We start from the raw sequence: 22151 nt of genomic DNA, 5'->3' as shown, positions 1-22151 counted from the left end.
GCCATTCTGCAGACGGCCCTCCACTTGGGCTGGTGTGACATTTTCACACGATGGCATTGAGGTCACAGCTGGTGACAGGGGTCCCACGGTCGTGGCTTTGTGTCCTCAGTGCACCGCACTGGGTGCCTGATTTGCTGTTTGATGGCTCACCTGGGACAGTGGTGGCAGCTGTGCTCCCCCGTAAAGTTACATTTTCCTTCTGTTGAAGTTTGAAGGCTGCAAACATTGTCGTGCTTTGTTCTGACCTTCGTGTCCACAGTGGACGTTCCTGGTGATGGTGTTCACGTCATTTTGTTTGCAGTTTTGTTCTAAGGAACAGTCCATCTCTCCACTTATTTATTCCATTGTTTATGTCAACATGCAGCTGTACTAGTTTATTCCCTACATGGGGGACCATGTGGGCACGCCCCTCTGTGTACACAAGCCACGTGTGCATATGTGCATGCCCCTCTGTACACAGGAAAGCATGTGTGCGCCCTCTGTAGATGGGGAACCACAGGTTCACGCCATGTTTAGTCTGGCCTCCCCCCACCATTTGTAATTTTGGAAGCGAAGACCCAGCTGCCCAGCTCCCACACTCACCTCTGCTTGTTTGGTACACGAATGATTTTAGCACAGCTGACCCGGCCTGTGAGGGGCCCCAGACCAAGCAGAGGGCACCCACTCAGCGTGTCTGTCCTGTCAGGGTCGCTTGTCTATACTCATTCTCAGTTGCACCCTCCTGTCTGGTCTTGATTTGGTTTGGGGTGTGAAACGGGACCAAGCCTGCAGTGTCAGCCAGAGTGTGTCCCTGCCCCTTGGCCTAGGCCTGCCCACCTGCTGGTGACCGGCCCCAAGCCTCCAGGTGTCTCCTCCTACCCCCCTACACCCAGGCATGCCTGCGTTTAGATCCTGGGGTGCGCCCTGGTCAGAATGCCGATGCGGCCCTGCCAGGGGCAAGGGGCGGCCCCCTTAGGTTGCTGAGCACCCAGATGCCGCCTGGGGAGTCGGCCCACACCCTGGACGGCTCCGTGTTCGTGTCTGCCTGGGTGGCCGGTCACCAGGATCCCCAGACCCCCTCTCAGCTGTCCCTCAGGACAGGCCTTTCTGAGGGTGCAGCGGAGCCAGCTGGGGGCTAGCAGGAGGGCTTGATCCGGGGCAGCAGAACTCGCAGAACCAGGTACACCCGTGGGACACACTTGAGGCTGTGGCTCGTGTGCTTTTACACGGTTAAGTTGATTTCAGGAAAAGTGCTGAACCTTACTTGTGAGGAAATACTTTCCAGCTGTGAGGGCGTGGCCGCCCACAGGGGCCCTTCCCACAATCTCCACCGGGAAAACCAGCCTTGGCCAGGGTTTGGCCAGCTCGGCAGAAACCCTTAATTTAACATTAAATCAGTCCTGAGTGATCAGCACATAGACGTCCCTTCTGGTCACTTTAGGTCTGCCTGGGAATGGCCACAGACTGTCTCTGGCTCAAGCAGAGGCCCCTCACTGGCAGCGAGGCCTGGGGGAGCTGGGCAGATACTGTGGGGGCCACCCGAGCAGAGTTCTGCCAGCGTCAGGCTGAGCCCACCTCCAGCAGAGACGGCACCTGTCTGGAGCAGGTGTGCCTGGGACTGTGGCCTGGAAAGGACAGTCGGTTGTTGGGGTCCTGCTCCGGGTCTGTCACCCACTAGATCATTCATCCCAAGACACACCCGAGGGAGGCGCTGAGTCCCCGCCCCTCTGACGAAGCTCTGCCCCCGTGCAGGGTCCATGTTCTCAGTGTGTGAGAAGGTACTGCTCTAAACCAGCCTGTGTGTGTGTGTGTGTACACAAGTGCACACGGGAGACTGGACTGTGTGTTTCTAAAAACTCGGTGGCCGTGCAAAGCCTTTGTTCAGACCTCGAGCCCTTCTGGCCCAGCCCTTCTGGGGTTTGGGCACACCTGTGTCTGGACACCCAGCCAGGGGTTTTCACATGTACTCAGATGCCCCGGAGCCCCCTCCAGGGCTGAGGTCTGACGGTGTACTCTAGGGCTTAAGGGGCGAATGCCTTTATTGAGGGCCCACAGCACCCCGGCCGAGGGGAGCCCAGGTGTATGGTCCAAGGAGCCCAGGCCTTGCGCACAGGTGGTGCATTCCTAGGATCGCTGCCGCTCTGAGGGTCGGTCTTCCAAGCTGCAGGAGCCCGAGGGGTTCTGGCCCCCAGGGAGTCATAGCAGATACAGACTGAGGAGCAGGAGGGCGAGAGTGGCCAGCAGGGCCCCTGGTTGGCGGTGGAGGCCGGAGGCCTCTGAGTAGCCGTACGCAGTCCTGCAGGAAGCCTCCAGCTCGTCCAGTGGGATGAGGTCCTCCTCAGGGGGTTGGGTGCGATCACTCACCTGGGGACAGACAAGGTCAGGCTGCTGCTCGCTGTGGGCCGGGGAGCAGTGGGTGAACGCGGGGGCCCCTCCTCACCTGCTCCACGGCCTCAAAGACCCTCAGTAAGTTGTCAGCCAGGGCGCCCCTGACCTCTGCCTCCGTCCACCGCCTCCTGAGCAGCTCAGCGACCAGGTCTGGGTACTTGGACACGTCCTCAAGCCCCAGTGGGAGCCTGAGACCAGGGCAGAGAACCGGGCTTGCATCCCAGGAGCTGGGGGCCTGAGAGCTGCCTCCCCATATCCCACGGACTTGCCCACCCCATCCCGAGTCCCTGGGGCCCAGTGAGTGGCCTTCAGAGCGAGACGTGCTAGGCCGTGCGCCTCCTCGGGACACAGGTCCCTCCTCCAGCCCTCATGACACCTTCCTGGGGGGGGTTGTGACCCTCCAATCCATCCTCAGGATATGGGTCTTGCCCTTTACCTTGAAACACCATCAAAGTCTCCACCAAAGCCTACAGCTCCCACTCCTGCCACCTTCTTGATGTGGTCCAGGTGGTCTGTGGGGAGCAGTAGGTGTGGGGCCCGCCAGAAGCCCTCCCCCGCTTGACTGCTGTGGCCATCCATGCCCGCCTACCTGCTACTTGGGACAGGGTGGCTTCCTTTTTGCAGGAAACATAATCATTGTAGAAGTTCACCATCACCAAGCTGCCCGTCTCATTCTACCAGGGAAACAGGGCGGAGCTGAGGACTTGGGGCACAGCAGTGCACCCTGAAGACCGGGGTGGGGTGACCCTTGCCCGTAGCCCCTCACCACCAACTGGAGCACGTCGTCAGGCACGTTGCGCGCATGGCTGCACAGCCTGTGGGCCGAGGAGTGGCTGAAGATGACGGGGGCCTTGGACAGCTGCAGAGTGGCCTTCATGGTGGCCACGGATACGTGGGCCAAATCGATGATGACGCCCAGCCGATTCATCTCCTTCACCACACTCTGAGGGGAGATGGGGCTCAGAGGACCCAGAGAGCCAGAGCCTCCAGTCCCGGAGGGTCACGACTGGCACATATGGGTTGGCAGTCCCTGCGAGGTCCAGGTACGGGAGGGCCTTTGGGTAAGGGCCCCCATTCAATGGCAAGAAGGCAGGCCAGTGTCCTAGTGACTGGTGCCTTCTGGTTGAATACTCACCCTGGGACGACCCCTCATGGCTCTATGGGTGAGGAAACGGGTTCCAAGAGACAAGAGGCATGTCCTGGGTCACTTACTTGCCCTTGGGGGGGCCGTGGTCCTTGCCACCCCACCTCCACTCACCTGCCCAAAGAATGACAGGCCTTGGCTCTGGGCCTCGTCGTCTCCCGTGTCTACCAGCCAGTTGTCAGCCCTGGGAGAGCAGAGGACAGGTGCCCAAGGGGCAGAGTGGCTGTGCTGGCCCGCCCACGTCCAGGGCTTCGGGGAGGAAAGGAAGGTGCCAGAGCTGGGCACACTAGCCTGGTCTCCATCTTGTGACCCTCCCACTTACCAGGGTGTGTTGCAGCTGTGGGTGAGGGTCAGGTACCGCATGCCCAGGTGGTAGAGTGCCCGCAGGACACCCAGGCTGCTGTCTATGGAATGGCCGCCCTCCACTCCGACCAGACTAGCCACTCTGCCCTCCCGGAAGGCCTGCCGGATGCCTGCGGGGAGAGCCCAGCAGAGCAGTGGGCACCTGGGCATCGGGGACAAGGTTGGGGACAAGGCCAGGGGCAGTGCGCAGACCCACCTGTGCTGCTGGTGACGCACACGAAGGTCTCGGGGTACATCTGACACATGCGGTGGATGACGTCGATCTGCTCCAGGGTCCTCTTCACAGCGTCCTTGTTCTGGGTGTCGCAGGGTGTGTAGGCCGACCAGAACTGGGGGCCACGAGGGAGGGGTCAGGACCGAGGCCCCAGGCCCCACCCCCCATACGCATCTGGGCATCTGGCTTCCCCCTCTTGGAAGGCCTCTCTGTGGCTTGGGTGGTGGTCGGAGGCACAAGGGTCCCGGGAGGCACAGCACCACCAGGCGGCTGCACTTCCGCCGGGACTGGAGGGAGGAAGTAGGTGGCCCCAGTACAGCTGAGTGCAGGGCTGGGCTGGGTGTACCTGGCCCCCCACGAAGCCTGCCCTCAGCTTGGGGATGTTGGTGTGTGTGCGGGACAGGCTCGTCAGGTTGGCCCTCTCGTCCTGAAGCTGGTTGTTGAACATGGTCAGCAGCTGCCAGGGCAGGTCGTTGTGCCTAGAGGGCCAGGAAGGGATGGAGGCTTCTCAGGATGGACCTGTGGGCCTGGGGCCTCCTGGCCCACTCCCTGGCACGCTGTCCTCTGGTTCTCACAGGCTCAGGACTACAGAGGGGGCAGACTGCCCCTTACCTGGGCACACCTGAGCCTGGGGGAGCTTCTCAACTGTCCCACCCCAGGGAACAGGCCAGGTAACAACTAAGAGCCCAAGGTGGATAGGTCTCCCCTGTAAGGGTCTTCACGGCAGAAGAGGGGAGGTGGGCACTTGCTTTGCCTCACAGCTGTCCCAGGAGAAGACCCAGAAGCTGTAAGGGCTCCCCCGAGCAAGGCTGGGGACCTAAGGGTGGCTGGGGGTGGGGCCCAGCTCGCTGCACCCCTGACAGCTTCACAGGCCAAAGAGGAAGCCCTTCCCCTGCAGGGATGGGTGGGAAGTTGGGGGCATAGCTTGCAACTTGCTCCCCACCCTGTCCTCCTGGAGGAGCAGTGCAGTATTTGGGGGACCCCAGCCCTCTACTGCCTCCACCCCTGGGGCAGCCCCCACCATCTCCGAGCATGTCCTTGTGTGTGTGTCAAAGGACCCTGGCCCTCTGAGGCTTCCCCAGGAACCAGTGGGGTGAGCACTTGGGCTGGTGGGCGGGGAGGAGCAGGGAGGGGAGGGGAGGGAGAAGGAGGGGAAGCGGGCAACACTCCGTGGGGGCAGGGCTGCCTGAACAGAGCTCAGAGGGAGACCAGAGGTTGACCCAGGGACAGACTGCTGGGGAGCTGGCTCCCTAAGTTCCATATGTGGAAGTGCATGGCGCCTGGGAGGATGAGAAACAGGTCCAGCCCAGACCGGCCAGGGGGAGTATGCGCTTTAACCAGCCAGTGCACCATGGGGACATGTAGGGGTGCCCTGGCTGGCCCCCTAAACTGGTGACAAGGGGACTGTGAGGAAGCCTGGAGGGGGCTTCATCCTGGTGCCCTGAGGGCCCACTGCCTTCTCCCTCACCATGACCCCATCTCAGGGTCACCGCTCTATAGCTGGGGTGCAGTCGCAGGGCCGCAGGGGCTGCCCTAGCTTTCGAGAGCGCCCCCCACAGGACCAGCACTGGGTCCTCACCCCCAGGCAGATCCCATGTCAAAGCCTGGCTCTTGCCTCGGTTTCTCCATCTGTACCCTGGGCACGTCTCGTGCACCCTAGGAGAGCAAAGCTGAGACTAATATTACCATTATTTGGGGGCCCTGGGCCCAGGTCCCCACCCAGGGCTCAGCTTCTCCAAAGCTAGCTGGCCGTGTGGGGAGGAGCTCCCGCCCCAGCTGTGCTTCCTGAGACCCCTGTGCCCTCCCTGGCAGAGCAGGGCACAGGGGTGGGCCAGCTCGCACAGCCTCATTACCCTGCCTCTGAGTGCCCTCTGGGTGGCTGGGCAGGGCCCTGAGGGACTTTACTCCTTGGCTGGGAGGAAGCCCCAGCTTGTCTAGGAAGTCTGGCCCCACCTGGAGTGCGGGGCACTGCTCTCCGCCCTTCACTGGAGCCCCAAGTGGGGGCAGTGGCTGCTTCCACCCTGAGGTCAACACCGTGTTCTGGAGCCTCCCAGACCCACCCTCCTTATCAGTGTGGCCTGGGCAGGTCCTCAGCAGTGGTTCGAGGACCCCGCCTTCCTACCCAGAAGCGGGGAGGTAAGGATTCTGAGCTCTGGAATGTGCTGAGTGACAGCCAGTTGTTGCAGAAAGACTGCTGGTCGCCCCTCATCCAATCTCCTTTTCCTTGGTAACGTTTAGAGTGAAGATGCTTCCTGCCCCCAGGTGGCTGGGTGTGGCCGTATGGCTATTCTGCCCCTGACAGGCAGCTGCTGCTCACCCGCCCCCTGCCCCCGCTGCCTCGTCCCCACAGGCTGGCCCTTCCTCCTCCTCCTGTGGGGCTGCCTTGGTCCCTGATGTTTCTGTGTAACAGGACAGCCCATTTTCTCTGCTTTTCTCACAGAAGTTTTGTCCAATAAAGCCTAGAGGCATCTGCCAATTAGTAATGATTGTAGCATTTATCGAGCACTTATCATGTGCCAGACACACATGGGTGCCCCCTAATGCTCAGCGCCTGAGTGGGCCAGGTGCCACTCTGGGCTGGCAGGCGGGGAATCAAGCATCTGTTCTGAGCTGGTGTGCCTGAGGCTGTGGCAGGAAAGAAAGCGGGAGTGGGAGGGGGCGGGCTGGGCCAGTGCCGGTGGTGTTTTCCCAGGAGTCTGGGAAGGCCTGGCTGCCAAGGGCCCTGAGCAAAGCCCTGGAGGGGCTGAGGCAGCCAAGTGGGCATGGGGCAGAGCAAAGACAGCGCGAGGCCTTCTGGGGGCACCGAGGAGGGTGGGGCGGCAAGGCTGGTGGTCCCTGGGGGCCGCCGGGAGGACTCAGGCCCGGACCCTGAGCTCAGAGGGAGCCCTGGTGGGTGGAGGGTGCTGGGCCGGGAGGATAGGAATCCCAGGGGTCCGTCTTGGCTGCGGCTGAGACCAGGCCTGACTGGTGGGAGGGGGGTGGTGAGAGGCTCGCACGGCAGGAGACCCAGCACGGGTGGAGCAGGGGTGAGGATGAACTGGAGGGGACGGGGCCACCCAGGCTGTCTGTGACATCAGAGGAGATCAGGTGTCACCAGGGTCCGGTCACCAGGGGTTTGTGGGAACTGTAGGTGCAGACTTGTTGGGGCATTGAGGTGCAATGCTACTGGGCACCACGGTGATGTCAAGCTGGGCATATAGCACAGAGGTGACCCGGGGACCTCACACCCGAGGGGCCACCCTGAAATGGACATGCGGCAGGGAGGGGTGTGAGGAAGGGCCTCAGGGAGCAGGTCAGAAGGGCCGGGAGGGGCCTCCTGGGGGCCTGTGCAGATGCCCCCCTCACCTGCAGCTCTAGGGGAGGAAGGAGGCTCCTTTTGGCCACCGAGTTAGTCAGAGACATGACCCTGGCCAGGCCCCAACGTCCCAAGCCCAGGACCCACCCTGGGACCTGGGGGGCAGATGGGGCCAGGCCAAGGGGCATCCTGGGAGCTGCCAAGGGCCCACCTTGCCACCTGCTTCCTTCCTGTCCTGCTCCTCACAGGCCCTTGGCAGCTGAAGCCTTTGGGGGCCCTAACAGACCCCACGAGGGAACTAGTCCAGCAGAGATGGGCCAGTGCTGGTCTCAGGTCAAAGGAGCCCAGCCTTGCGCCAAGTTCCCTCGCCCAGCCCGCCCCAGCCCTGCCCAGGGGCCACTTACCCGTCAATGACAGGTGTGCCCCTCATGATTCTCTCAGCCTCATCCTGGAACTGGTCTGAAGTGCAGACGGCCACTAGGGGCCAGAGCCACCAGCTGTGCCACATGACAGGCCCAGGGCCCTGCTTCTGTGCGTCTGCTGGCCTGGCCGGCTGTGTGCACGAGGAAGCGCAAGCCGGGGGGCGCGGCTCTGTGTGGCTGGAGAGAGAGTAGAAGCCTTTGGTCCAGGTGATCCCTGCCAGGAGTTCCCATTTAAGGCTCCTGGTGTTCAATCAGTAACCAGCATTCCCAGGGAGGGTGGGTACAGAAGGTGCTAGACCCGCGGTCTGGGTGTTGCTGTCGGGCTGAGCAGAGGCATAGTAAGAGGCTGCTGACCCCAGAGAGGGCCCAGAGGCCAGATGAAAGGGTGACAGGCTCAGAGGGGTGGCCCAGGGCGGGTGGTCGGCCGGTGCTGGTAGCTCTCCTGCCTTCACTGCCCCAGGACCTGGAGCCTGTCTGAGATCTGCCAGCAGAATTAAAGCCTCCAGCAGCATGCTCCTGCAACGGACCTCTTTTGCCTGTAAAAGGTTTTGCAGCGCTCACCAGAAAAGATGGAGTGCAACCCCAAGGGGGTGCCCCACCCGCACCCTGGTTCCTGGCCTGCAGCCCCTTCGCATCACAGTGACACACACCCTGCAGGCTTCTGATGGAGCAGGTTGGACTTTGGGGTTTGGGGGCAGGAGCCTGAGTGCCATGCTTCCTTGGAGCTGGGCTCTTTGCCAGCTTTGCTGAACACAAGTCTCCTGAGAGCTTCCAAGAACTGACCAGGTACCAGTGGATTCTGATTCCACGGCTGGGACAGCTTCCAGGGCTCCAGAGAGCAGCCAGACAGGACCAGACCGGAACCAGGCCCGCTGGGAAGGAGGCAGGAAGAGGGGTGGGTGAGCTGGGCAGGCCCTGGAGGGGCAGCTGAATGGTCTTGCTGGGACAGGTGGGCCCTCTGACACCTCTGCCCCTGGAGAGCGTCAGACCAGCTGCAGAACTGCCCGCGGAACCCCGTTCACAGGTAGGTGTCCTCCCTTGCACCCTCACCCCCATCAGGGACTAGCCCAGTCCCTTCCTCCAGCCTAAGTCCCAGCCCCTGGCCTGCCACTATTAGCTGAGTCCTGGGGCCCAGGCCTCTGCACCCAGACCCCACCGAGGACTTTCCTCCCAGCCCCATGTCCCTTGGCCAGGAGCCCCCAACCCTGCAGGGGTGTCCTTGATGCCAGGCCATTGGGTCAGACCTCATCTGTGCACAAGAGGCCCCCCTGGTGGACTGGGATTGGTCCCAGGCCGGCCTGGACACAGCATGTCCACACCAGGCAGCCCACCTGGCTGGAGGCAGGGGTCTACACTGGGGGGACACGCACCCTCTGCCCACCACGCACCCTTGGCCTGCCTCGCCAGTGGCACAACCGCAGAGGACACGCCTTTCCAGGAGGGCCAGTTCCTCCAGAACTGCTCCTGGTCGTGCCCTGCTCTGCTTACAGCATCTGCCCAGCCCATGCTATTCTGTTTATTTTCAACTTGTTTCTTATCCTTTTTGTTTCAGTGTTGGGTTTTCTTGACAGAGCATGTAATTGTAATTTATTTCTTAAGCTCACCTGAGCATCTTTGTCTGATCGTTTAGGGCAGCGTGACGGTACCACAGGGCCCTGCTCCGGGCTTGTCTCAGGTCATTTCCGGGGCTGCCGCGCGTCCCAGCCCTCTGTTCTTTCTTGCTTCCATGGGCTTCCTCAGGTCATTCCAAGTCCCCAGCTTCACAGCTCGTGTCCTTCTGTGTATCTCTGTTTTGCTGGCATTTACCCTCATATTTCTAAGGGTTGTCGCGAATCTGTGCTTCCCTTTCAACACACAGAGCCCAGGCATTCATTCAATGACATCACTGCCTGTTTTCCTAGATTGTTTCTCTTTATTTTTCCTGTCTTGACATGTTTATTCTGACGCATTTCTCACTTGTCTGCAGTACTTCCTTGACGTTTCCCGGGCAGGCAGCATCCTCGCCCACGGGAATGCGCCTGGATGCCCTCTGGCAGCCTCCAGCACGCTGGCCTGATGCCGTTTTAAGTGTGTGCCTCCCACTGCGGCCCCTCGTCCTCCCAAGACAAGTCCACACATTTGTCTTTTGAAACCTGCCTGACACTTCATTTGACCTCTCCATTTCCAAATTTAGAATTCATTTCTTTAGTTGTTCAAAATATTTTAAATCCTCTGCCCATCCCTTTGTAATACCTCATTAGTTTGCAAGCCTAAAAGAAGAGCCCTCAGCCCGGAGTGCAGGGTGGCAGATACACCCTTCCCGGCTTCCTGAGGGTCTCCATCACTCCTCATATTCCCCCCAAAGCCCCCCCGTTGGAACCGCCTGCCGGCCTTGGTCCCCTGACGGGTCTGCTGCTCCCCTGAGCTCTCCTGTGGGCTCACAGTCCAACCCTTGACCTTCAGGCAGCGCAGGGCTGGGTGGGGTGCCCTCCCTCAGTTGCTAATTTCAAGGTGGGGGGGTCACCAAAACCTCACTGAGATAATTTTTAATGCACTATCTCAAGCAAAAATCTGCAAAAAAAAAAAAAAAGTCCATGATTAACAAAATACAAAATGTTCAAGTAAAGATGGGGCGTGTATCCTGACTTCTCCTTGGAAAGGAAGCCCAGCCCCACACGGTCCTCCAGGGCACTGGTCTCACCCCGACACTCACATTGTTCCCTAACTTGGGCGCAGAGGGGCCGGCAAGCTGACAGAGTACAGCGTTCCCAGGGCCTGGCTGGGGGCCGCTTCCTCAGGTGCTACTTGAGGGTCCTCGAGGAGAGAGCCAAGACCACACGGCACACCCTTGTCCGCACAGTCGAGTTCCCAGGCCCGGACAGCGAGCAGCCTGCGGTTCACGCCAGAAGCAGCCCTGTGTGGAGACCCCCCAACCAGTCCCGTTCTCTGTGGGGTGGCGAGGCGGTAGGGCTGAGTGGGCTTGGGGCCAGCCTGTGTGTGATTGCCTGCCAGGCCTCAGCCTCAGCATCTCTGGAAAACGGAAGGTGTCAGGCAGCCCCACGGGGTGTGCTTCGTCCAGGCCTGTGCACCCAGCCGCTGTCAGCAGCCCTGGAACCTGCCTGCTGCAAGTCCCTTCCGCTGGGACTGTGATCACATTTCCACAGCCTTCTAAGCCTGAGCCTCGCACCTCACGCGGCTTCGACCCTACAGTCTCCTCTGCGGTGTTCCTCCGTCTGCTGTGTGTTCTATTTCGTCAGAGCTGGACCTCAGCTCCCTCCCCCGAGTGGGTGTGAGGGAAATAAATTCTGAGTCCTTGAGTGTCCACTCATGTCTCTGTTCTGCCCTCATAGCCAACCCCACTGTCCCGGACACGCACTTGAGGGTCATAAGCCACTTCCCTGAGGATTCCTGCGTGATCCCTCGGAGCCGCCTCTGTCCTCAGGGCCACCGTCTCTCAGCGACGGGCCTCAGTCTGAGGCTCTGCTTTCCACTCAGGGAGCTCAGCGTTCAGGTTCACGGGCCGTTGGTCTCTCTCTGCCTTTGGTCCAGGGCTGTGCTCCAGGCCCCTGCCCCGCCTGCTCTGTCCGCTTTTCCTGGCACCTGCTCTTAATCAGATGCTGGACCCACCTGGCTTCATCTTTTTTGTCTCCCAGGTGTTTCTCTTTAGGTTTTCTATGTGTTTGTTCTGTGTGCTAGATTTCCTAAATTTTTACTTCCAGTATGTTTATTTGATGTTTTCTGCCAGGAATTACATATTTAATCTCCCAGGAGTGGTTTCTCATGTTTTCCTTAGTGATTCCCCCCGGCACCCTGTCTTGGCATAGAACTGGTATTGTCTGATATCAGTTAGAGGATTTGTTTTCCTGTTTACCGGGCGATAATCTCTTCCCTCCAGACTCACTTTTCCCATCCTCTGCTGCGTCTGCAGGCTTCCTTGGAGCAGCGGGCGGCCTCCATCGGCTCACGTTTAATGGTCAAGCAGCAGGCCGTCTTCCTGGCATCAGGCCAAGTGAGCAAGGGGTGGGGGCGCAGTGCCCGACCTCAACATGAGCACTTTTAACAGCAACTCTGAACCCATAAGAAATATTTCCCAGGGACCCTGGTGTCCTTCATCTGGCTGTGGCTCCCAGGCTCATGCGTTCCTGAGTGGGCAGTGGGCGTGAACTCTGCCTCCAGCTCCCACAAAGCCCCGTTCGTCCATCTTTCTGACTTCCAGCATCTCGCCTGCAGTGTTTGAGCTGAGCCCCTGTCTGGTTTCTACTCCACAAATATTCCCAGTGGGGCTCGTTCTCTGCTTCATGGCCACCCTTCCTGTGTAATATCTCATTCCCAGGAACTGCTGGTGGGAGCTGCCCCTGGCGTTGGGGGTGTCCTGGATTCCTCACCTGATGCGCAGGGTGGGAAGTGCCCGTGCCTGTCCGACCTTCTGACCTGGTGGTGGGGCAGATGTAGCCCGGCTGGGAGCCCTCCTCCGCTTGCTCTGGCTGCTGGTGCATGGCACAGCCCCGTGGCACACTTTGGAACCAGCACAGCCTTGGGCTCTGACTCCTGGCTATGGCAGAGGGCATTTCCCAGATGGCTGCATCCCACAGGCTTCCATTACAGGGAGGGTTCAGTAGCCTGGGGAGTGCCTCCTAGCGGGCAGCGGGCACGGGGCTGCCATGCTCCCTCCTGACTCGGCCTCCCGGAGCGCCCCTCTGGGAAGTGGTCGGAGCTGCTCTCGGTGCAGCCTGGCTCTGCCCTAGAAGACAGCCCGGCTCTGCCCTCAGGGGAGCCCAGCCCCATCTCTGGGTCTCCCAGTGGAGGTGCTGATGCTGTGGGCCAAAGACCAGCTGGCCCCACTGGACCCTGGCGAGGGCTTCCCAGCCCAAAGGAAACACGCGCAGTAACTGACGATCACTGTGAGCCCGCAGCTACAGAGAACTGAGGCGTGGGGCGGGCGGCCCTGGCCTCAGGGAGTGTGAGGCAGCCCCCCTGCCGCCTCCGGGAGCTCCTTCCGGGGACCGTCGCCTTCTCTGCACCTCACAGTTGTTTCCTTTCAGTAAAGAAACTTCTTGTGGCTGACTCACCTCTCAGTCTCACACAGATGCCGGGGAGCCTCCCACAGGTTTGTGTGGGAGGTCCTCCACCAAGAGAATATAAGCCGGTGGACAAACGCTTTTCCCAGCTGGTCCCTGGGAGGACCTCCTCCGACCACTCGATGATGCCCTGTCTCAGACTTTCTTTATTTCCAGCCCTGTAGTCACTTCCCAAAGATGCTCTCTGCACTCAACCCTTGCCTCAAGCTCTGCTCTCAGAGGAGCCACTTAATGGTTTACCTTAAATTGTATCCTTTTTATTTAAATAAGGAGAATAGTATTAGTTAGAAAATTAGCATCATTTGCCATAAACAAATGGAGCAAAGTGAAAATACACAAAAACTAAACAGTGCTGTTAAATCTCTACCAGAGCCGCAGAGAGGCAGCCATGAAGAGTCAAAGCAAATTGCTCTCCCTGTCCAGGGAACAGCTAAGGCCCAGCTGGATGGCAGAACCTTCTTAAAAATCTGATGACAGGCAGGCCAGAGGGCCACCAGCAGGCCTGGAATCCTCAGGTCCCATCATGGAAGCCCCAGGGAATAAATTTTCAGCTGGAGTTCACCAAGGTTTATTCTACCAAAACTGCATTGTGACCTCGGGTGCAAAGAGGCCCCTCCCACCAGGGCTTCAGCTGCACTCAAGCTCATGTAGGCTGGGCCAACAGCAGGTGAGGGGCACTGGAGACCGAGCCTGGAGATTGTCCATAGCAGCACGGAGCTCCAAAAGGCACCACCCAGCGTCCTTCACAAACACACATGCTATGGTGTGTGAGATATACACACAGCTAACCACACGTCTACCTGGGCCACAGGAGCATATGCAGAAACACCCCCCACATGCACACAGGAAAGACAGGCTGACATACCCCACATACGTGTGTATGGTCACACAGACGCACACACAGATCACATGCACACAAGTGCGCCCATTCCCCATCCGCACCACCATGGCAGACTCCATCCACATGCATGTCTAGATGGTGCCCCATCTGCACAAGCAGACATATGTAGGCACACCTACCCATGGCCCACACACTTGCACATACATGCACACAAACCTCACAAAAGAGAATACTCGCACACATCCCACACCTGCCTGTGCAGACAAGCGTACATGCTCAGAAACACACGAGTGCTTTTCACATATGAGGGCCATACACTCAGACACCCAGATGTGTGCCCAGAGATACACAAACATAAGCACATAGACATGACTACATGCAGACCCATCCAAGTCTGTCCGCCCATGTACACAAAGCACAAGCGTACACACCCCATCACATGCACACTCAGCACAGGGTGGGGACCTTGTTCCTGTGTCATTGTGCCTGCCCGGTCCTCAGGGCCCACCTCGGTGCCCGTAGCTCTGCCTCAGCCCCTGTGACAACCCCCCATAGCCAGCCGGTGGGGGGGTCACTGGGAGGGTGGGGGAGGAGGGAACCAGGCACAGCGCTGCGTCTCAGGAAGGCGCAGGGCCCACAGGTGCCCGCAGCTGTCCTCCCAGGCCCCTGAGGCCTCAGGACCCTCCACTGTTATGCCCAGCATGGGGCCACCACCCTGCCCTCTGCCCTCCAGAAGGCTTGCTCCCCAGGGTCCTCATGAGCAACACCTCTGTCCACCTGGGGCCCCCACTCTCCCCCGGATGACTGCATGGCCCTGCCAGCTGCGCCACCGCTCTGGGCCCCGTGGCCTGCCCGCACACGGCATCAGGAGTCATCCCCCAGGGACCCCCAGAGGCTCTGCTGAGGCCCCGTCCCATCCTCCCCGCCCCAGAGGCAACCCTCTGCCCCCTCTGCATGACACTGATGCCCTCGTTTCATCTTGCCCTCCACCCACCACCTGAGAAGCCCTGAACCCAGCCAGCCAGGCCCACCGTGTACTCACCTGCCTGGTACTGATGAACTTGTCTGTCTGCCCCAGGTGGAGCTCGGTGGCCTCACTGGGCAAACAGTGGTGCCCACCTATGGGTGCACTAGTGGGCACTCCCCATTAGGCGGCTTTCCAGCGGTGAGAGGAGTCGGGGAGCCCAAGACGCCCTGAGCAGGAGGCCAGTCCTGCCTCGTCTGGAGGCCTGCAGGGTTGTCTCTGTTTCTCTCACTTTCCATTCCTCCCCTGAACTCTCCAACCAGCTTCCCTCTCACAAAAAAAGCCACCTCTTAAAAACACTCCCCCAGGGCCCTTAGCGATGTGCTGAGGGAGGGTTAATGCCTTACACATGGCAGCTGGCTGTCGTTCTGCAGACCACAGGCCACGTCGTGGGGCCTGCGTGCACTCGTGGTCCCACAGCTGGGCCTAGGTGGGGCCTGTGCTGGGCGACAGGCAGTCAGGGTCCCCGGGACAGTGCATGGGGGCTACCTTGGGCAGGGTGTTGGCATCGGTGGTAGGGTGGAGTGAAGAGATGAGGAGGAAGTCAGCGTGGGGCTCATGGGGGCATCTGCGCCCCTCCCACCGAGCCCACAGCCTCAGGCAGCTGTCAGCCTGTCACCTGTGGACCCAGGGTTCCCCCACACACGGTTTCTCTCAGTCTCTGCCCACCGCTCTGCTTCCCTGGGGTGCAAAGTGACCTGGGTCCAGGGGTGGGGAGTGCTCGCTCCCCATCTAGGAGTGGGTCGGCCCTAGCCTGGCTCAGAGGCTGGGACCCCTGGTCTCCACATGTGCAATGGGCAGGGGATGTGGCCCCCCCACATTCCCAGCTACACAAGCAGCAAAAGCCATCTCAGATTGGAATGTCCTCTGGCACAGCCACAGGGACTTTCGAAATCAGGGGAAGTTCTGCCTGGGGTCCCGGCCTGTTTGAGTCAAGCCTCCACCAACTGGTTTCAAAGTTCTGAGGCCGGGGAGAGCACAGAGTGGGGCGCAGTCCCTGCCCAGGCTCACCCTCTGTCCCGCTATGGGACCCTGCGCTCCAGCCTGAGCCACAGTCACCGGATTTTGAGCAAGGGCAGCCCCCAGTTGTGAGGGGTTCAAATACCCATGCTGGGGCCCAGCAGGGGCTTTCCCACCTCAGAGCTCACAGAGGAGCTGGGGTGAGCAGGGGCTTTGGCGGAAGTAGGAACTCTGTGCGCCCCACATAGAGAGGAGGCAGGCCTGGGGCCTCCTACACCGTGGCCCTGCTCCCAGGGAGGGCAAAGCGGGGGGACTAGTGACCTTCGGGAGAAGGACCAGGGCTGGGGGAGAGAGGTTACTACTGGGGTTTTTTGTCCAGTTAACTTAGTGACTCATCAGTTATACATGTCACTAACTGGTTGCCATGGCGAGTGTGGCCACCATCTGCCAGCACACAAAGACAGCAGCGTTGCACCTTCCCCAGGCTGTGCTTCCACTGCTGTGACTGCGCTGTTTTATAATCTAGAGTTGATAGCTCTTTATCCCCTTCACCTTTTCACCCATCGCCCCACCCAGGGTAACCGACCTTCCATTCTTTGTGTTTATGAGTCTATTTCTGTTTTGTTTGTTTCGTTTTTCAGATTCCACATATAACTGGAACCTTATGGTATTTGTCTTTTTCCACCTGGCTTATTTTACTCAGCACAATGCCTTCTAGGTCTGTCCATGTCGCAAATGGCAAGATTTCCTTTTTATTTATGACTCGGTAATATTCCACTGTGTATACATACCACATCTTTATCCATTCACCTACTGATGGACACTTAGGTCGCTTCCATATCCTGGCTATTGTAAATAATGCCTCTATAAAGATGGGGGTGCATGTATCTTTCAGCAGTAACAACTTTTTTTCTTCAGGTAGATGCCCAGAAGTGGAATTACTGGATTGTATGGTATTTCTATTTTCAGTTTTTTGAGAAGCCTCCACACTGCTTTCCACAGTGGCTCCACCCATGTGCGGTCCCACCAGCAGTGCACGAGGTCCCTCCTTCTCCACATCCTTGCCAGCGCTTGTCATTTCCTGCCTGTTGACATCGGCCCCTCTGACCGGCGGGACTCGCCTGGGCTGCGGTTTTGGTCTGAGCTCCCCTGATGATGAGTGATGTGGGGCATCTTCTCATGTGTCTGGTGACCATGCGTATGTCTTCTTTGGAAAAATGTTCAGGTCCTCTGCCCATTTTTTAATTGGATTGTTTGTTTTTGGTGTTGAGTTGTGAGGAATGAGGAAGTTTGTTAGTTTGATGTAGCCCCACTTGTTTATTTTTGCTTTTGGGTTCCTTATCTGAGGGAACATATCCAGAAAAAAATTACTAAGGCTGATGTTCAAAAGTTTACTGCCTGTGTTTCCTTCTAGGAGTTTTATAGTTCCAGGTCTTATATTTAGGTCTTTAATCCATTTTGAACTCATTTTTCTGTAAGGTGTGAGATGGGTCCAGTTTCATTCTTTTGCATGTAGCTGTCCAGTTTTCCCAGCACCATTTATTGAAGAGACTGTCTTTTCCCCATTGTATGCTCTTGCCTCCTTTGGCACATGTTGATTGACCCTGTATGTGTGGGTTTGTATCTGGGCTCTCTGTTCTGCCCCGTTGATCTGTGGGTCTGGTTTTGTGCCAGTACCATACTGTTTGGATCACTGTAGCTTTGTAGTACAGTTTGAAACCAGGGAGCGTGATGCCCCAGCTTTGTTCTTTCTCAAGATGGCTTTGACTATTCGGGATCTTTGGTGGTTCCACATGAATCGTAGGATTAGTTGCTTTTCTGTGAAGAATGCCTTTGGTATTTTGAGGGATTGTGCTGTAAATTTCTACTTTTAAGCTATTCCTTTTTGTACCATTTGAAATTGTTAGTATTTCATTAATCAGAAAATCAAACTAATTAAAACAGAAAGAGGTCCCCCAGCATACAAGTAGGCCTTTCTCCCTCCGCACACTGCAGATTCTCAGCACCCTCGGGGTCCCCAACCCAGCCCTGAGCACCCCCATGGCAAAGGTGTGGGGGAACTCACCCTACACTGCTGGCTGCTCCCCGCCCCACGCTGGGGTCGGCCTCCCAGCAGGAGATTGGACAGGGGACACAGGGCAAGGGGATGCAGACAGGGGGCACGAGGTGCCTCCCCCTTGCTTTCACATTCGTGGCCCTGGGGGATGTGTTTGTCTTCCTAAGTCCCCAAAGAGAAAACATCTCAGGTTGGGTGGAGGGAGCAGGACTGTCCAAATGGGTGAAGTCCATCAGGGCGACCCCACGAAGCGATCCTCCAGTGGGTGGGGCGCACAGCACCCCAGTGTCCGGTCCCCTCGGTGAGGCTTTTGGAGGGAGGCAGGGGCCCAAGGACTCAGACCTCCCCGGCTGCTGGCTTCCCCTTTCTCGGGCTGAGGAACCCTGGGTCCCCTGAACACACTAGCACATTCCCCCTCATGGAGCCAGCTCCTGGGCCCGGGGGACAGACTCCACCACCTGCCCCAGGGGGGCCACTGGGGCCTGAGAAGGCCCGCTGGGCTCAAGCAGACCTGGCACGGTCAGGAGGAGCGGGGGTCTCCTGGGGCAGACCTCGGGTTAACCCTCTGGCCTGTCTGTGGAGAGAGAGCCTGCCAGCTGGGCAGGTGCTGTTCTCCCAGCTGCTTCTTCCCCCAAAGACACACCTCCCGGCAGCTGCCAGGCCGCTGCTCGGCGCAGCACTCCTGGGCGCCCCTCACCGGGGTTTTGTTTGTCATGTTCCCCGATGGGCCCTCAGGCTCCCGAACACACCAGCCGGCCGTGTGTGCCACTGGAGTTCCCGAGGGCAGAGGAGTGCTGGACACACCCCAGACCCTTCCCACGCCTGCCAGGGGGACAGTCCGGTGGCTTGGGGCCTCTCCCGGGGGTCCGCCTGTGGCCATACTGTCAGCTACTGAGCTGAATTCCCACGAGGAACTCCAGGTAGCTCCAGTTCGGTTGTTTGACTTGGTACATCTGCGCGCACAAGACACCTGCAGGTAAGTTCAGGGAGAGCGCGCCATGTCCGTCTGGGCTGCAGGGTTGCCCTCCCAGGTGAGGAGGCACCCGGGCCGAGGGCCCAGTGGTGCGGGAGGCCCTGGCTGTGGTGCCCCCCACCCGGTGGGCAGGTCGGATACCATGTTGTTTCTACTGCCATCGCCAGATGCTTCCTCAGCAGAGGCACCGCCCACTGGAGGCCCGCTGTCCTGGGCTGCCCTCCACCTCAACCCCATACCCCCCGTGCAGTGCCAGGGACACCCCCCCCCCACCGTTAAGACCTCAGAAGTCCCGCCCAGGCAGGCAGTGAGCCTCCCCCTGGGGCAGCCATGCAGTCCAGGGCTCTCAACTGCTGTTGGGGCTCAGGGTTCTGTCTGTGCAAAGCCTGGCCTGAGGCTGGTGGGCACTCAGGGACTGGGTCAGCTAAGGGGTCCCCCAAGGCTGCCCTCTCCTTAGACCCATACCCCGGGGCCTAAGCCCAGGTGGCCTGGCAGTGGCCCTGTGGTTCCTCCCTGCAATCCAGCCCCGACTGCCCTCTGGTACCCTGCGGGCTCCCGTGGGAGTGGCTGGGGGGCAGCACCCTGTGAATGGGGCCCACGAGGGCAGCTCAGATGCTGTTACCCCCACTTCACAGCTCTGGGGACCAGGGCACAGCTGCACACGGCCAGGCCACTGGCTCGGCTGGGGTTTGAGCCCATGTGGAAGGGTTCAGGGCTTCAGAGCTGTGCAGGGGCCACTGTTACAGTTTCTAAGGTTTTGAACCACCCAGGACAGCATGAGGGGAGAAGGGGCCCCCCACCTGCTCTGTACCCGAGAGTCCGGGTTCCACTGCCTGAGGCCACCCTCTTGGCCTCTCAGAACTGTCTCTGCCTCCTGTCCTGGTGGGACTGCAGTCTGATGCACCCCGATACTCCTACCTGACAGAGAGGACTCTCTGCCTCCCCGACACCCTGTTTCTCAGGCCCTAACCCAACCTAGGATTCATCAGTGAGTGTGCCACACAAGGCCATGTTTAGGGGCATTTACTCACTAGGGGCACTAGATGCCCCCTTCTGCCCTTAGGGCTGGACACAGGTCAGGGACAACTCTGTTCCCAGGGATACAAGTGTCCCTGTGTCCCAGCTGGGCTGGCTCACTGCCACCTGCCCGTGTTCAGGTCCCCTGAGCTCCAGACCCCAGCTCCCACCATGCTTGACATTTTCTCCCTAGAATGTTCTGTGACCCCGTGAAGTCCCCTCCCCTTAGTACACAAGGAGCTAAAGGTTGTCCCCTCCCAGTGCCTGTGACCATGACATCCACAGAAAAGAGGTGACTGGACAGGGAAGAACAACCTGGCTCCTTGTAAAACAATTGACCTTTAAAACATCATTTAACTGGATGTGAGACAGGAAGGCAGGGCTGTGGAGAGGGAGACAGGGGCTCAGAGCCCAGAGGGGCTGGGAGCGGCTTGTCCCTTGACCCACGCCCTTTATGCCCCAGAATACCTCTCCACTGCCTCAGACACCAGCACCCTGGGCACGTTTCGACCCGACTGCATGAGTTACTGTCCAAGAAGATCCGGTGCGTCCAGAAGCGCAGAACATTCTGAGTGCCCAGGGGTCACAGCAGCCCTCATCCTGACAGAGATGGACCCGGACGGGTGGGCCGCTCCTTGGACGAATCCTTTCCTCCCAGTGGAGCCAGCCCTGAGCTGGCCGGACACGGGGCACGTGGCCAGGCAGCGTTCCAGAACAGGAAGTCTTCCTAGAGGAAGGGGCAAGTCAGCTGAATTCTGAAGCGCTGGTAACAATGGAGGAACATTTTAGGCAAAGAAACTGGAGGGGCTGGCATGGGCTTGCCAGCCTCAGTGGGTCTGGACTTCATCCAAAGGACAACATGGAAGTTGTTGATTCAAAGATGGGATGCAGGGGAGCACAGTGGGTCAGGGTGCCCCTCAAGCCTGTTTCCCATCTGTGACCAACAGGACGGACTCCCAGCTGCACCCTGCTGAGCCTGGGACCCCACAGGCAGGCACAATGCTCCAGCTACCTCCCCTCCAAACAGCCCCTCCAGGGGCGTCGGCGCCCCCTCGACCCCAGGCCCCTGGCCCCCAGCCCATTCACCATGGCTGATGATCCAGGCCTGTCCCCAGCAGGCATTCCCTGTCTGGGTGAGCTCCCCTGTCAGGGCCCCATTGTGCAAACCCCCCAGCCACCTGCCCCAGCACCCTCCCCCTACCCAGGATGGAAACCTCTCCTGTGGGTCTCCCAGCTTCATGAGCACCCATCTTGCAGTGGACGCCTCATCCTCGTGTGGCACTGGTGCCCGGCTGCTGGTCCAGCTTTGCAGTAGCAAGTGCTGCACATGTGAGTCTTTGGTTACTACACAGTGTGATTGTGAGAGTGCAACAGACACATGACAGAGTGATTAGAGGCTTACTTATGTACACCCACAGAAACTCCCACAAACATGCTCCAGCAGTGTTATTCACAACTGCCAAAAGGAAGAGACGATGCAAACGTCCATCAACAGGTGAGAGACAAAACAGGGCCCAGCCACACTGCAGAGTGTTCCTCAGCCATGAGAAGGACTACAGCACGACCAGACAGAAGACCCTTGAAGTCATGATGCTTGGTGGGAGAAGCAAAGCACAAAAGGCCTCGTATTGTGTGATTCCATTTATGTAAAATGTCCAGAACAAGGAAAACCCCTCCATTTACAATTGCATCAAAAAAAAAAAACTACCTAGGAATAAACCTAAGGAGATGAAACCTATACTTTGAAAACTACAAGACACTCGTGGGAGAAATTAAAGAAGACACTAAAAAATGTAAATCTATCCCATGTTCATGGCTAGGAAGAATTAATATTGTCAAAATGGCCATCCTGCCTAAAGCAATCTACAGATTCATTCAATGCAATCCCTATCAAAATACCAATAGCATTCTTCAACAAATGAGAACAAATAGTTCTAAAATTCATATGGAACCACAAAAGACCTTGAATAGCCAAAGGAATCCTGAGAAGGAAGAATAAAGCAGGGGGGATTACACTCCATGATTTCAAGCTCTACTACAAAGCCACAGTAATCAAGATAATTTGGTACTGGCACAAGAACAGACCCATAGATTAATGGAACAGAATAGAGAGCCCAGATATAAACCCAAGCATATATGGTCAATTAATATACGATAAAGGAGCCATGGACATACAACAGGGAAATGACAGCCTCTTCAACAACTGGTGTTGGCAAAACTGGACAGCTGCATGTAAGAGAATAAAACTAGATTACTATCTAACCCCATACACAAAAGTAAACTTGAAATGGAACAGAGACCTGAATATAAGTCATGAAACCATAAAATTCTTGGAAGAAAACATAGGCAAAAAATATATATAAACTTGAGCAACTTTTTCATGAACATATCTCCTTGGGAAAGGGAAACAAAAGCAAA

General features: G+C 58.3%; 1 protein-coding gene and 1 long non-coding RNA gene across 4 annotated transcripts; one reads left to right on the top strand and one right to left on the bottom strand.

Moving 5' to 3' along the window:
• Positions 1 to 2000: 2000 nt before the first annotated feature.
• Positions 2001 to 14982, bottom strand: DPEP1 (dipeptidase 1). Of its 3 annotated transcripts, XM_073226816.1 has the most exons (12): positions 9410 to 9617; positions 8589 to 8677; positions 7788 to 7982; positions 4435 to 4567; positions 4071 to 4203; positions 3834 to 3984; positions 3626 to 3695; positions 3134 to 3310; positions 2957 to 3041; positions 2804 to 2879; positions 2420 to 2555; positions 2001 to 2343 (listed from the first exon to the last, which is right to left on the bottom strand). In XM_073226816.1, the coding sequence occupies exons 3-12, from the start codon at positions 7889 to 7891 to the stop codon at positions 2176 to 2178; spliced, it is 1233 nt and encodes a 410-aa protein (XP_073082917.1). In that variant the 5' UTR covers positions 7892 to 7982; positions 8589 to 8677; positions 9410 to 9617; the 3' UTR covers positions 2001 to 2175. The 3 variants fall into 3 exon arrangements, with proteins under 3 accessions (XP_073082917.1, XP_017517732.2, XP_017517731.2); XM_017662243.3 differs by lacking the exons at positions 8589 to 8677; positions 9410 to 9617 and adding an exon at positions 14746 to 14982; XM_017662242.3 differs by lacking the exon at positions 8589 to 8677 and having other exon boundaries at positions 9410 to 9632.
• On the top strand, positions 8684 to 11108 carry LOC140847216 (uncharacterized). Its single transcript, XR_012126974.1, has 2 exons — positions 8684 to 8829; positions 9772 to 11108. It is a non-coding gene; the product is annotated as an uncharacterized lncRNA (long non-coding RNA).
• Positions 14983 to 22151: the final 7169 nt, after the last annotated feature.

The sequence above is a fragment of the Manis javanica genome, chromosome 17, assembly GCF_040802235.1.
Source record: "Manis javanica isolate MJ-LG chromosome 17, MJ_LKY, whole genome shotgun sequence".
In the NCBI taxonomy this organism is placed as follows: domain Eukaryota; kingdom Metazoa; phylum Chordata; class Mammalia; order Pholidota; family Manidae; genus Manis; species Manis javanica.
Note: the sequence above shows the minus strand (reverse complement) of the source record. Positions and strands in the feature narration are given on the sequence as shown.

Coding starts and splice junctions, on each gene's coding strand:
- DPEP1 (XM_017662242.3), bottom strand. Junction 4,568..7,787: donor GGCACACCTGTCATTGACGG/GTAAGTGGCCCC, acceptor CTGGCCCTCTAG/GCACAACGACCTGCCCTGGC. Junction 3,311..3,625: donor GCCTGTCATTCTTTGGGCAG/GTGAGTGGAGGT, acceptor ATCTCCCCTCAG/AGTGTGGTGAAGGAGATGAA.